A 16,345-nucleotide genomic window follows, 5' to 3' on the forward strand; every position below is an offset into this window, starting at 1 on the left:
CATTCCTACGGGCGTAGAGTGGAGCAGTATCATCGGGGACATACACAAGCCGCGAGTCCTTACGCCGATCACCCGCACCAACTCACCCAGACGACGACCGAAGCCCTCTCTTCGCATTCGCCAGTCCCCCGTGCGGCGGCGGACCAGCGGAGGAGGGACCCTAGAGCGCCGCTGAAAATCGGAGGTGATTTCGCGCGACACGAAAAGAAAAAAAAAGCAATAACGATACGCGTGATTTTTTCCATCATGAAACGAGGATATATCTTCCCAAGATCGTACTTAAAAGTGTTCCGTCCGGCCTAACAAGAAGGTGGTAAAACTTCGAAACGAATAGTTATATCGCGGATGTCCCAAAAAATCTGCACCCGCGGTTTGCAGGGGGGAAAAAAGAAGCTACCATCAACCCTCCTATTCCTTTGTACCGGTTAATCTCCGACCCACTAATCCAAACAGAAGGTGGTGAAAATTCGAAACGCGTTGATATATCTTGGAGATCCCAAAAAATCTGCAACTGCGGCTTGTAGGGGAAAAAAGAAGCTACCGTCAACCTTCCTATCCCTTCGTACCGGATAATTTTTGCCCCAACGCACGCCGTCATCCTTTTTTCCCTTCGCGGGTGCATCCTTAAAGCGGACACCACCAGCTTCCCGATCGGTCGGTCGGAGAGCATTGGGACACAACCGGTGTCCTCCACCCCCGCTTTGCCTCCCTCTCCGCCACCCCTCCTTGCTCCACATATCCTCCCCTTCTACCCACCCCCTCCCTATCAGACCAGCAGCAGCAAGACCAAGAAGGAGGCCCTCACCGGTAGGGGATATTTGCTACCCATTATTATTACGGACCCATTCTCCCCGAGGCACACAGCTGACCCTCTTGGGACCCACGGACGTCATAGTGGCCACTCTTTTGATACGGATCCCACGGTCAACTATGTAACGACTGCAAAGTAACGCGGGGCAATCGCTTGCTGCTGCCCGGTTTGATCCGCTGGTGGTCGCAGTGTGACCGAAAAGAAAAGAGGAGTGGTTCGCCATAAGAGGAAGGTTGCGGTGGTGGCCACCGTCGAAAACGTCGCGCTCTATGGATAGATCAGTCGAATTAAGAGGGAGTTGTTAAGGGCAGGAGGAGGAGAAAGAAGAAAGAAAGAAAGAAAGGAGGACCGTGCCGGAAGCGGGGAAGAGAGGTCGAAGAGCATCATCTGATTTTATTTTATTTCCATCGCCACACACACACCGTCAATCCATTCGCCAAGTCCAGGGACGATTTTTGGGAAGAAAGGATGCGAGGTGGGGGTGGAAGCTGAACGGCTCCTTTCCTAGCAATAACGTGGAAAGAAAGACATATTAAAAGGATTAAAAGTGTGCCGAAACTTGTCGCGACATCGCCGCAGTGAAGTGGTTTTGCATTATTTTGTTCGAAAGAGATAGAGAGAGACCGAGGAGTTGACAATTTACGAGCGTGACGGACGGGCCCGGAAGGCCCAAAGAGGAGATTTACCAGCGAGGATTCCCGATAAGAAAAAAAGAGATTGCTTCACACCCGCATCGGAAGGCCCCTGCAGACCAGGCATCCCGCTCCACGACCCTGGGTAAGTGGAAAATTGAGTGCGCGTGCAACCGCCTCCTTGGAGCGAACCTAAAAAATTCGTTTTAATGGGAGATACTACCGTTAAAATCTTAATCTATTATCATATAATTTGTTATTCATCATTCCATCTAACATTTTGGGAAGGAGGTGTGCAGTGTTTTTTTCCACTCAGGTATCACATTGTGAGGAAGTTTGCCGCTTTGATTGATTTAAGCCGAACTCTCAGTGTTTCCATAGACTTAAAGTGAAACCCAAAGGATTGCAAGAGCTTCGAGATAGGTTGACACTTACATTCCAAAATATGCTAATGGGCCATAAAAAGTGATTGCTGGATGAAATGGACGGAGAATTTTGTTGATAATTCTCATTTGTTTCCCCAAACTGTTTACGCAATTTTTAATACTAGGATCGACAAAGACTGAATGAGTTGATAGGAAAGTCACGATGATAGCCTTATGCACACTCTTACTTCCACGATTGCACAGTTGAAAAATGGAGTGACATTTACTGATTTATGGCAAAGAAATGATCGAAAACACAGGAGGAAAATAAAGATTATATTGAGGAAAACAAAACTAATGTATAAATAGGTACAGTCAAAGCTGCAGATGTATTTGCCAACATTCTTTTGGTATTAACATAGCTGAAGAAAAGTTCAGGATATATCCTCTATTATTCTCACCAGAGTGGATTGTTTTCCTATATTTTTCCATAAAAGATTTTGATCCACTCAATTTTACTTAAATTTTAGATTATAATAATGAGTACTAGCCACTGTTTAAATAAATATTATGAGTGTAGCTCTCAGTAAGCACGCAGTTCAGGAATATGAGCAAAGGTTATTTGTGGTGTACATTTCCTCCACAAATCAGAGGCATATATATCATCCAAATTTCAAATAGTATCAACCAAAAATTAAACTTGTAAATCCTTTTAAATATCAAGATTAATTCAGGTAGGGAGTTCCTGAATGAATTTTTTTGACTCCACTGTTCTCAGAGGAATATTTTTTGTGATGGATTTCAGCATTCAGTCAACATTAGAAATAGGAGGAGGACAATTACAGGGAAAGTCACTAAACAACCAAATGTAGCCATATGATATTTTACTGGAAAATAAGGGGTGGTACCGAGAGAGCGCTACGGGTGCTAAACCTTCATTCCCAAGTATAAAGCTCAATTATATATTACGCTCAGGACACCTGCAGAATAATGACTACAGAAATCAAATTCTCATAACCATTGAAATTTACATAATTTCAATAAGGCAGAGTAAAATCCACAGCAATTAAGAAAGGGAATACTTAATGATATCTCTCTTTTTGCTAGTTCATCTTTTGAATAATTCACATCGAATAACTTTGAAAATTTTGCAAAAAAACATGCATGCATGTATGATGCTCACCTTATACTTGAGAATTTAGGGTACCCCATTTGTTCTTCATTTACAAAATATTCAGGCTCTAGATAAGGTTCTCCAAACTCCTGTTTCCCTAAGACATACTCAACACTCCCCAACAGCCCCCTATGAATGAATTTACTCATTTTGTTAACACACTCATCCCCATACACGATTTATTATGCATACTATGGAGCAGGCACATAGCCAGAAATTAGCTTCAGGGGTTACTTGGGAGGTATGCGGGTTGCCTATACTGATATCGAGTAGTCAGCATGCATTGGAAAACTATACATTTCATCAAGTCAGCTATATTATATGTTTGCATAGTGCTAAAAGTTAAATTCATTGTTAATTATTGGCATGCATTATGACAAACAAATATTAAAAAATGGGAGTATCAGAGAATAGATTCCCCTGGGTCAATGGTCTCCTTAGCAGATAGTTGCCACAAGGGAAACATTTCAACAGGGATAGAGGCCCCTACAAAGTGGTCCATGGTGGTCACTATGCCATTTTAAAGAAAATTTATGGTTTTCAAGGTTGATAGCCTCATGTTTTGACAGCTAAAATAAGGTTTATTTTATTTTTCATTCTCGTGGCTATGATACTGAGGCTATTTTTAACTTCAATCAGAACAGAGAATTTTCGGATTAGAAAGCATTGGAAGTAACTTTTTTCCTGAGCAAGATCCGCTTTAGATGAGAAGAATGACATTTTTTATGCAATCCATATCAATGGCCCTCACATCTTACTCATGATAATATAGTAAGGCTTGATTTTCAGATTTGCTCAAAGGAGAAGAAATGTTTTGTGATACCATGACACCGATAGCGATGCGATGCAAAGGTACTTAGATTAAAAGAAAAATAAAGATAAGAAGAAGAAAATGTTTTGCTGGTTGACCACTGACTCTCATTATATTGAAGAGTGCAAATAAGACATTCGAGGAATCAAAGATTATCATAAAGAAAACATATCTAGAGTACACCTCAAAATTATATGCCATTCTATGACCTTTATTTTCGAAAATACCTGCTGGTCTCCCTCGTTTCCATCCATCCCAGATGCAAAAAAAAATCAAGGGATGTCCAGCATTCTCATCTTTGCATTAAAATTGTAATTTTTTCAATTTTTATTGATAGTATGGACTTTCTATGAGAAATTTGTTTGATTATTTTCTTCACAATAACAATGCTGGGTCTGGCTCAATTAGATCTCTTGGCTCCCAATTCTCATCCTATGTTGAATCATATAAGTCACAACGTAAATGTTTGTCTCTACAACATTAAGACCATTACCTTAATAAGTACATATATTCATAAAAATTACACAATGAGGTAATTCACTTTTCTATAATATTAAACAAACCATTCAATCTGGAGCAAAGTTGAAATATTTATGAAAGATTTCTAAACAATGTACATACTGGTTTGGCAACACCTAAGCCTTTTATAGGTAGGGTACAGAGTATAGCTCGACAACTCATGTTAACTGGCAACTAAGACATTGAGTTCCCTTTAGCTCTTTACAATTTTGAGCACTGTGATCAGAGATATGCAGTTGTCAACTAGATATTTTTTTAATCAGAAATAAAACTGAACATCATAGATTTTAATACAAATTACTATATAGAGTAACAGGAAAAATAAAACTATTTAGAGTTTTTTAATGAAATTTACTTGAGAGTACTGCTGCATCCGCTGTGAAATAAATCTGAGCATAAGGACTGAATAAAATTTTCATTTACTTAGACCTCAATTTGGAGACTGCACTCTGTCAACTTTGAAATTCATGAAATGTTTATAAAAAGTAAATGCTAAAATTCTATGAATGCAATTCAAGCATAAAATAACTCATTAGGAAGTAAAATTTTCCAATTAGCATGCATACACAATGGTACTCATTAGTATATTTCCTGAATGAGTACTTCTACGCCTCTGTGGCAGTGGGGTAGATGCTGCTATAGGATGGATGATATGTAGCACCTAAACATGAGCCACACGCAGGGGTGGATCCAGGATTTTTTCTGGGGGGGGCTCAAGGGTCTGACAGGCAGGCAATCTTCTCATATTTGAGATAAAAAACAAAATACAACAATTACCACGAAATATTCTATTTATTTTAATATGAAAGTCATTAATATGAAATGAATTGATTGAGGCTCCGTAAAACTCAAAACAAAACGAGCATAATGATAATAACATAAAAAATTATGGCTATTTTTTTTAAGAGTCTGGAAGTGGGGCACGTACCCCCTCCCCCTCTAAATCTGCTTATGGGCACTATGTAAGTATGTATATGAACATTAATGGATAGGCAAATATTAAAAAATACTATATTGAAAACATTTGTGTCCTATTTTTATAGAATCGGAGCACATGAAATCATTGCAAACCCACATATAAGTTTGATCATCTGACATATCTTCCACCTTTTTGGCCTGTAGATCTCTTCAAATTTACTCCTCATCTAATACCAAATCCCCAACACTTTTACTCTTAACCTCTTTAGTTTCCACATCAGGCCTTCCTCTCTGCTTTTTTTTTATCCCTTATTGTTATCCTTCACACCTGCATCTTCTGCACACATCTGAAATTTGCAAACAAAACTAAATCAATGAAAGCCAATGTCCTTAGATAAAGCATATAGGTAAGATTGAAGTAATCAGTATTTTTGGTCTACTTCAAACTATCACTGGATACATAAAACAGTGAGAGTGACATTTCTGATTGCATCACCTAATACAGGGGTGGATCCATGAGGATTTATTTCTGGGGGGGGGCAAGCAAGGCCGTAACCAGGATTTTGTTCTGGGGGGGGGGGGGGGCACAAGGAGACTTCGCAATACAAAACGAATGCAATGGTAATGGGACCATTTTAAAAATCTTGCATATTTTTGTCTGGAGGGGGGGGGGGGGCACGTGACCCCGTGACCCCCCCTAGATCTGCCCAGGACCTAATTCCTGCATTTATGATTTCCTAAATTCCTTGCATAATTAGTGATAATCATTTATTTCTATTTATCATGTAGGGGTTAAATTTTAGTGGAAATGAGAATTATGCTTATATGCCATGATTTCTGAGCCATTAATTACCAGGAGGAGTATCATTATTATAAAGTTAGCCTGCCTCATTCCTTTTAATGACAGACTTTGAGTAACATCTGGGAGCTAACATACATTCGTGAAACATACAATAGCTATTAAAACTTCCTCCACTGATGTTGAATGAGGATTTCACCTCACAAATCATCAGTAATTATGAATTATATAATGTCCTCGATGATATAGTACATTTGCAAAGGCTCCAACATCACCAATTCATTACTGCCCACAGACTGGCAGTAAATCCTTTGAGTCACATGCAAGTACACTCAAAGTTCTATATGTATCTGAGGAGAAAAATAAATTTCCTTGATGGGTATCTAAACCTAGTCATCATGAACCAAGGTATTTTGTCTGGTTATTACTTGTAGTCGCTAACTCAAGTTAGCGGAGAAATTAACAACTCATGCTAATTTAGTGCATCTCTTTCTTATGGCAAGCTAGTGTTAGCTTTGAAAGAACCAGAATAATCCCAAAGGTTATCAAATGAATGAGGAGGCCAAAGAATCTTTTTCATCAGAGCAAGGAGATAACTCAGCAGCTTAACTAAGGGCACCTGGTGTGAATTTCTGGCATTAAGGCTTAGATGCCGGTGAAGTATTTTTATTTTTCTCTTGTGGAATTTTCACAATATTTTTTATGCAATTCATAAATATGCATTCAATTAGTACATTAGTCACTATTTACAAAGCAAGGTATGGCACTAAAATTCACCAACTCTCAAACTCTAGAAAATAAATTTTGAGTGTGAACCTGAGGGAGTACGGAAGCAATAGCCATATGAAAATTTCCTCTCAATTTGATTCTGCCCATAATCTGATTCGAATTTTATCACTTGCATAAGTAATGCTTCCTGATGACAGCAAGAACAGAACTTTTTGTTTTATTTTTTTTCTAATGGCAAGGATTATTACATTATACATAAATACAAAGGTATATGGAGTGAAAAGTACAACTCTAACAGAATATAATTTTTTGGTTTCACTTTGCAATAATAATTGTTCTGAAACATGGTATGGCTCATAAATAAGAAACCTGGGGGCAGCGAAAGGGTAAATAATTGTACAACCTCAAATGCAAAATTTTGTACCTAAGGTTATATTTTAAACTGATGCTTTGATTTTCTACATGTAAATAACTTTTGTGATACAAAGGCTCACATTTACTTTTAACTCTCATGACCTGAAAATACAAAGGGCCATTCTTAATGAGTATAAAATATTCTTCCATATACAGTGACAGTAACTCTTTTAAAAAATGGAGAATTTGACGGACGAAAAAATGATTGGGAAAGAGAAGGAACCACAGAACAGCGAAACTTCCGAACCAAAGAAGGAAAGGAGAAAATTACCAGAATGTATGCATGTCAACAAAAATCTAGTTATGCTCAAAATAACACAGTTTGTTTTATATGGAGGTAAGTTATGAGTAGCTGTATCAAAAAATAATCTTTTCATGTTGCATCCTAATAGTTAAATTTACCATTCTAGATAGATAAAATAATGTCCACTGTCCAGAAAAAACCTCATTATGAACATAAATGTTCTTAACGTATTATCAGGGAACCGCATGGTCAATCAATTCCTGATTTTATTTCCTGCAATATTTTTTCCAGCAGTTCATTAGCTTAAAAGTTATTAGGAGATTGAAAGTACTAAGATGAATAAATATTATTATTAATTTGATTCAGGCAAAAATCTTTTTTTCGACATGCCAAAAATTGAAACATAAAAGTACTTATATCTCATCAATTCTATGCTAAGGAAATCAAAATGTAAAAAAATATAAATTGTGAATTTGAGTGTGAAAAGTCAGTACACTTATGACTAAGTCTGCTTTGAGTAGAGAGTCTTTAGCTTTTCCATAGAAATCTATGACACTCAAAGAAAGTGCAATGGATAAATTGAAAGAATACTGATTTATGAATGTGCAAAACTGAAGTTTTTGTTGGTCACTATACCTGTTAATGATTTACTTTTCCTAGTGTTCCCCAGAAATTTATTGAGCTTGTTGCCCACAGTTTAGTGGCCGCTGTTTGTCACTTTTTCTGAGGGAAATTTACAATTAGTACATTTATACCCGTTACTGAAATGGACTCTTTAGATGAACAACAATGCACTAATGCTATCTGACACATTAAATAGTCTGGAGAAATATGTCAGAAATACAACCTAAATATTTTGAAATGTACGTAGTATATATGTATCTCATGATATGGCTTATGTGATGTCTCATAGATCTGTAAGATCAGTCGCTGAGATTATAAGGCATATCTGAGAGTTAATCCGAAACATTTGACACATTTTAGAGGTATTTGTGAGATACCCACATTCAATGTAAGGTTATCAATTACAGAAAGGTATTTTAATCTTTTTGCATGGCTGCCTAATGATTTCCGAGGGCATAATTTACGTTTAGGTTAAGCAAACGTTCACTTTCTGAGCAATTACTCAACAGCCCAAAGAAGGGTGAAAGAGTCAAATATACGAAGGAAAATATGAACGAAAAATATTTTATTATCTTAATATTTTAATTGTAAACATATATGCATGCAAGGTGTCATAAAATTATTTTTTTATATTACAGCGATCGCATCCCTTCTTCCCTACTTGACGATTCATATGCAGAGTATAGGTTTAACGGTGGAGGAAATAGCAGTAATATATCTAGCTTTACCTTTCACAACTTTTATCAGCCCACCACTTACAGGTAAGATGACAAAAGATCTAAAAAATAATATGCATTGACAGGTTAGCTACTCATGACAATTTGCGTGTAATAAATTACTGGATTACTCCAATGGTCATACAATAAAATATCAGATAAAATTTTCAAGGCCTTTGAGATTTTAATTTTAATTTACCTGACCATGGGAAAACTTTCAATAATAATGTCTCATTTTTACAGAGAAGGCATTATTTAAATTTTTTCAGAGACTTGAAAAATTTTGTAAATATGTACCTAGTTAGTTCTTAAACATAGAGAAGAGGCTGATGAATAATTTTGCCACTACTGCTTCAAGAAGAATACACAATTATGAACATATTTACACCTCCTGGTCATCCAGAATCATGGGTCTACCCAGTGAGGGGCAGCTGCCCCCCCCCCCCCCCCCCCTAGAAAAAAAATCGCAAAAGTCTTTAAGCAAAATCAGTACTGAATTAAAGTATTCAACAAATTTTCTATAAACCCACAAAAAATGATATGTATTAGTATAAGATATGTAACTAAAATAAAACAATTTTTCAAGGAAATAATCTCATAAATTAATAGAGCCGTTATAATTGTTAATATATATAAAGGGGCTTGAGGGGACCCGAGCCCCCTCAAAAATTTGTTATGGGGGATGAGGAAAAAATGTGTCAGGCTTATCAATTTTCCCTGGAGTGTCCAGTTATTGAGAGTTGAGCTTTCAGGGCTCTAATGTTGATAATATTACTCTCCTAAAATGCTTTTAAAAACTTTAAAATTCAATGTTTATGAAATTTCCTGGGGCAAGACCCCCGGAACTGGCCCCCCCAATATTTTTTATAAGTTGGCACCCCTGATTAGCAAGGATAATAAAAACTTACTCAAAGCATACATTTTCACTCAGGCGGATTTAATGTATTCAATATTTCTAACTGATCAATTTATTTAAGGGTTTCTGGTTGACCGTTTTGGAAAATACAAGCCTGTGGTGGTGGTGGCACTGGTGCTCACTGCTGCTTTTCACCATGCTCTGCTCCTCATCCCCCCAATGGAATTACCTGGATCAGTTCCACCAGCATATGTGGCCCGCCATCCTGTTTCTGGTGGAGTTGAAGTCTGGTGGTCCCCTTGTCCCTCAAGGGAGTGCCCCGATCTCCCAGAGCTGGAATTGGTCCTCACCGAGTGCACCGATTACTGCTCCTTACAGCCTCCAATAGAGCCTGGTGCCTTGCCCACTTTACCCCCTGAGCTGTTTGATTTAGTCACTGGCTCCCAAGACATGCCTTTCAGTTTTAAGATAGCCAACCCATCAACACCTCTCCCTGACGAAGCAGTGGTTGGAGAAGAAGCAGAAGACTATGTGAGTAGGGCCAACACGATAAGTGAAAATGTAGTGAGTGTAAGTGGCGAGGATGTAGAGAATGAAACTAGCACCACTTTGTGGCAGGATTACGGAAGTGGTGGAACAGAGAGTTGGGAACCCTATCAGAGTACTGAAAACAGTGCCACTCTGAATGAAACATTCGTAGGAGTGCAAAACACAAGTGAGGATAATGTTATAGAAAAAACGGGACCCATCAAGTTCAAGCTGGAGATGCATCCTGACTTGGCGGAACCGATTGAAAATTTAGGAATTGAGTTGGACACTGATAGTGAGGAGGAAGAGGAAGAATTAGAGAAAGCTTTGGAGGAGGGCTCCTTAGAGGATCAATTGGGAGATGTGGGTAGTGGATCTGATAAAGGAAGCAGTCGTTTCAATGGTCGTTTCGTTGATAAACTATTGGAAGGCCTCGGCATTAATTCGACAATACTTGATGAAGAGGATCTCAGATGTGGCGGAATTGTGATGAGTAGTAATGCTACCAAGGAATTTTTACGGCGGATGGTACCATCCCCTGACCAAAAGTGGTGCATTCTACAAAAGTGTTCCTTCCGTGCTGGAGGTCCAGAGGTATTAAGTAATTTCCAAAACCATACTAAATATTGAATTATGAAAAGTTTTAGCATGATGTACAATTTAAGTAATGCATGAGTGACTTTGCTTCGGGAATGGGCACCCAAATTTAACAACATAAAAACTGCATAAATTTTTTCAACATAAAAACCCAAAGCGTTTTTCTACAGAAATATTTAGAAGCATTACAATATTCAAATCATAGCAAAAAAACTTTTAAATAAAGACAATGAAAATAAAAGCTACATACATTGCTGTGGAGTAATTTTGATGCCTAATTAATGAAATATGAATGCTTTGAAATGATAGTAACTGCTACACAAGACCCCCACTTTACAAAGACACTGTTCTATAAGATTATTCTTCATTAGAATTCCATCTCAGTATCCATTTTGCACCTATCATTCTGTCTTCCTTATTCCATTCATAATGATACTCATGGAAGGAAAACCCTTTATTTAGGGAGGATTTTCCCTTATATTTCAGCTGATGAGGAGAAAATCAATTCTCATGGCATGAAAATCTAGTTTTACTCGCCACTTGCCTTCCATTGCACTGAATAACAATTTTTGGTCACAAAATCAAAAAAAAAGGAATATCATAATGGTTGTAGTGGTTATGTCGACCACTGAAGACACCATTCTGCTAAAGGACTTACTATAACTTGCTATAGATATTTTATGGTACATAATGCACAATCGAAAATATTTCAATGCATGACTTACCAGCTTAATTTAAACCATAAATTTTTGCAATAAGTTTGTCTGGCATACTTGCTAAAAACTTTGCAAGGGTACATGCATGCTGCAAGCCTAATATAATAATTAAATTAAGAGTAAGAGATTCAATTTGAGAAAAAATGAGTTAATTTCACTCAAATATGGGTCCCCCATTACCCCTCCCAGATATTTTTGACAATAAGGGAGTTTGGCATAATAATGCTAGTTTTTGATTACTTGATATTCATTGTACAAAATAATTATCGCACATTTTACCTTTTCATGAACTATTACTTACTAATTTTCAAAAATAATCACATAAAGAAACGACCATGGGAGGAGTTGGCCCTTATGATTTAAATATGGTGATTAATTCCATATTTTTATTAAAGCTGTGATGTTTGTATCAATATTGAAAAGTTATCAATGAAAAAAATTGAGGATTATAATTTCTGAAAAAACTAATGAGTGCATCCAATGAGCCTGTTGAACAATTTTGTTTTAGACTCAATTGTGGCAGCATTTAAAAAAATAGAAAGACCCATATTTTTTTTCACTTCATCGCCTACTTCTCAAGCTATTCTTGATGAAAAATTGTTGGCCTCCCCCAAGGCTAATGGACTTATAAAGTCACGAACTCATGCTGAACGAGTCACTACTTCTCAATCATTCCTCGGCCTTGTGCTTGATTGTCCCATGGATCATTTGTGTTTTCACTCTCGCTAGTGAATTCTCCTCTCAAAGGTTATCCCTGAATGAGTAAAAGAGATAAAATCTATAATGACATACATACCAGGGGCAGATTCAGCATCAAACTTGGGAGCAGGAGGGGGTCATGACTTAGGTGCAAGGAGAGTGGAATACCCTGTGGATAGAGGGGTTGATTTCTGATAAATATGAGTCAAACTTCTCTCCCATTTGGGACTTGTAGCTACGCATGTATTTGCATATATGCTCCCTTAACTCCTTCAAAAGGATACAGCAACTATTGAATTAATAAAAATTAATCATTTTTGTAAAATTTAGCAATGGGTCATACCTCTTGTGACCCCTCTCTCTAAATTTCCCCCTAGGCATAACCTACTCATGAGAAGTAGGAGGCAACTTTCATGTTTTCTTATTTTAAATTTTAAATTAAGTTAACTAGGGTGTGCATGGCTAAAGGTACATTTTTTTACTTATGACTTGTTTCCCACTCCACCTACCTGATTCTTTAAATGAATGGCAATTTTGGGTCCACCTGAATGACCCCATTGTATGCACACTGATGTTCCATTACACTGAAATTATTCGTATCTACTTTTCAAACTTCATTATCATTCTTTTGTTGAAAAAAATCATTATTTACCAGGTGTGCCCACCAGACTACATTGAAAGTGATGACAGAATATTTTGGATATACTTCACCCTCCGTTTTCTTGGAACAATGGCCATGTCTGCTGGAGTAACTATGTTGGATCCAATTGCTCTAACAATGATACAAAAATATGGAGGAGAATTTGGACGTGAAAGAATGTTTTCCACATTTGGAATGGCCTTATTTTCACCAATAACAGGTCTCCTCATTGACCAGAGCAGTAGGAAACTTGGTATGTAAAGATTCAATTAACGAATTACGTACTTAAATCAAGAGCCTCTGCTATATTCATGTTTCCTGAGATGATAAAAACTGTGTTGATAAAAAGGAAAGAAACCTAGAACACTATGCATGGAGAGACAGAGAGAGATTAATTAGCAAATCATCTCAGTGATCAGTTCCTCTTCTCATTATGTAATGTTTAGGTCATTTGTCAATACTACGACTAAAAATGGAATTAGATACAAAAATCAATAATTGATTTTAATGTTTCAATATCATCACATTTTGTTTTAATCAATTAAAACTTAAGATATACCTAATCTCATAATTTTTGAGGCATAAAGAATACACCAATTTCAACATTTGCCAACAAGTCAAATTAAAAAATCTTTTACCCGATTAAAAATTTAAGAAAGGAATATGCCACAAAAAAAGACTGATTGGGCTGGAGCAATGCATCCTCTTAACGTTCATCAGTCAATTATCACTGGCTTCTATTATTAACACCCGATATTTTTATAAAACTTGAAGAAAATTCAGCCAAAATCCTACTTGGCTAGGCACTCATTTCTTGGCTGGGCAATTAGTAGAGTCTTAACCCTCTTAGTGCTATTCTTCTTCCTGGAGTACTGGCGAGAAATGCGGAGGGTATTTTAATAAAATGTTGCAACTAGGAAAAAACAATACAAAGCTATTTTATTACATATCCATAAGCATTTTTTAAATTATTGAGGTTAAAATGGTTAAAATTGACAGCATATTTTTATGTTTACTATAATAAAATGTATCAATGTAATACATTATAGCAAATTAAATAATGTATTGTAATGGTTCAACGTCGGTTGCCCGGATGAAAACCGCGAAAACCACCCATAAATGATAAACCTCCTTAAATTGCCAGCCAGATTTATCGAAAGATTTAATTTAGCATTACAATAAATGCGGGGGATTCCTGTTCGCAGCTTATTTCGTGGTGAAGAGATCCAAATTGGGGTAAGGCGCGTGACGAATCGGCGGCAGGTGAAGGAAAATAGGTTTCGTAGGAATACCCAAAGAAATGCAAGGACCCTTTCATTCAGCATTCACACAAATATATTAAAAAATAAGAAACATCTTACATGAAATATTTAACCAGATGAGTGAAAATGATTGGGTTAGTGATGAATGGATGAAATAACAAATGATTTATGCAATTGGCATTTGAAATTACCATGAAATAATAATAAAAAAACAATACATATTTAACATAAGTCAAAATGTATGCCGTTAAGCGGACTTCTTTCAATTATTAGACTTCGTTACACTTTTTATATCTGGGAAGTAATAAAGTCTGTCCCAATTGCACATTTAAGTTCCGTAGCTGACTAAGTTTGAGAATAATGAGAAAAATTACTGAGGCGTCGATGAATCTCACAAGGTGCCTAAACAGTGGCGTATTGCTGCATACGGGGACAAGTACACGGACACAGGGGTGGTATCACTGGGGTCAGGGCAATATAACTTTACGTGACCTGGATGACCACCGGATGACTCCGTTCCTTGGTGCCGTGGTTCGGGCTGGACGCAGGCTCGTCTATTTCTGTGCGGCCTCCTATTTTCTCGGAGACGGCAATTTGCGCGGCCTGGCTGCCCCTGGAACCTCCTTGGCGACCACCTTTGGATTCCGGAGTGGATCCTCCAACTTGGCTTCCCGTCTTTACGCCGCTCGCTGCCTTTCGCCTTCTGCCTCGTGTTCTCACTTTTTCTCGTAGTGCACAGTCAGCAACACAATTTACAATTCTCCTTTTCCTTGCTGTGCGTTCCGCTTTTATACACTCCCAAATGGGAGTGAGGGGGTTCCGATGCACATGCAACACACACAAAAAAAAATAGGGGGATACCTTGGGCCATTCAACATAGCTGCCCTCCACTCACACCGACTCACTCGCATCCACTCCACCTTGCATACTTGGGTAGGAAAAAGGGGAGGGGGAGGATGGGAAACGGGTGAGGACGGTGAACGAGGGGATGAAGGCCAGGGTTGGGACGGCCGCAACCGTCACAGTATATATACATATATGTACTATGTAAGAGCCGATAGGTATATCGGGCCACAACACTTAAAGGGTTAAGTCCCTAAAAACTCTCTAAGTGTTCATCCAATATGCTCTCCTCAAAAAAATAAATTAAAATCTTATATGTGCATGCAATAGTTTTTGCCAAAACATCTAATAAATAACCACCATTTTACAGGGTACACCGACTATTCTGCAGCATTCTATTCACATGATGTTCTCCTAGCAATATCTGCCATTGCTGTGATGTTAATGCCTATTGGAACTAAGCTACCAGCAGAGCATATTATGAGGGACCTAATGAGATTAGTGCGTCTTCCATACATCATAATATTTATATTTTTTCTCTTCATTCTTGGAAACTTCTGGGGCTTCATTGAGTCTTTTTTATTTCTCTATCTCAAGGAGCTAGGAGCTCCAAACTATCTCTTAGGTAGGTGAACAAGTTATTTTGAAATTAAATTGAGCTAACAACAATGCCATTCTATTGCATCCTGAATTAATGAAAATGAATCAATGTAATTATCAAAACAGTAATAATCATATTATGTATTAATTTCCAGGTTTAACACTAACGGTTGGTACTTTAAGTAGCATGCCCTTCCTCTATGGTGCTGAAAACATCACTCGATACTTTGGGCATGTGAACATCATTATTATAGCCTTCTTCTCACATGCAGCTCGACTAATGGGATACTCATTCATTGAGTAAGTAGATAACCACTCCCTGTTTAATCTAAGTTTGAGTTCTAATTCTCACCTGACTTAAAATGACATCCATGTTAAGATGAAGTCAGCATTGATCAACTTCAATGTCTTCAGAACCTGAAGCATTCAGAATTGTATAATGTCCCTTCAGTTGTTTGAGACAAGTATACTTTCAAGTTATTTCTTTTCTAGCCGCCAAATGTGCGCAAAAAAAATGTCAAGACATTTTTTTTTAGCTCTCAAAATTTCATCAGTTTTTCATTAGTGTTGTAGGTTAATTTTAGGGGAATGTGTTCTCGTGGTGCTACAGCAGTAGATGCATATTTTTGGCCTGGATGCGTCCTCTTCAAAGAAGCCAGAGGGATTTCTTTGTCATTTCTCGGAGCATTCTTTCCAGCTTTGTTTAGTTGGTGGAGATGGAAACAGCAATAGTCACATCATTTCATGGGCAGGTTTCAGGATGGGGTTATGCTGCAGCATCAAGAATCCAGCATTTTCAATTGTGGTTTGAAATTAAATTGCGGAAGTGGTAAAAATGACACCTGATG

At 37.5% G+C, this 16,345-nt stretch overlaps 1 protein-coding gene across 1 annotated transcript in view; it reads left to right on the plus strand.

The window, feature by feature from the left end:
- The window catches only part of LOC124154065, a 34,218-nt gene continuing 17,873 nt past the window's right edge, over positions 1–16,345 (plus strand). The window contains exons 1-7 of the mRNA XM_046527567.1: positions 1–1,588; positions 7,329–7,509; positions 8,679–8,801; positions 9,734–10,734; positions 12,808–13,045; positions 15,268–15,522; positions 15,653–15,797. Coding sequence (XP_046383523.1) covers positions 7,350–7,509; positions 8,679–8,801; positions 9,734–10,734; positions 12,808–13,045; positions 15,268–15,522; positions 15,653–15,797 — 1,922 coding nt within the window. The 5' untranslated portion in view covers positions 1–1,588; positions 7,329–7,349. The remainder of the gene's footprint in view (positions 1,589–7,328; positions 7,510–8,678; positions 8,802–9,733; positions 10,735–12,807; positions 13,046–15,267; positions 15,523–15,652; positions 15,798–16,345) is intronic.

The sequence above is a fragment of the Ischnura elegans genome, chromosome 2, assembly GCF_921293095.1.
Source record: "Ischnura elegans chromosome 2, ioIscEleg1.1, whole genome shotgun sequence".
NCBI lineage: Eukaryota > Metazoa > Arthropoda > Insecta > Odonata > Coenagrionidae > Ischnura > Ischnura elegans.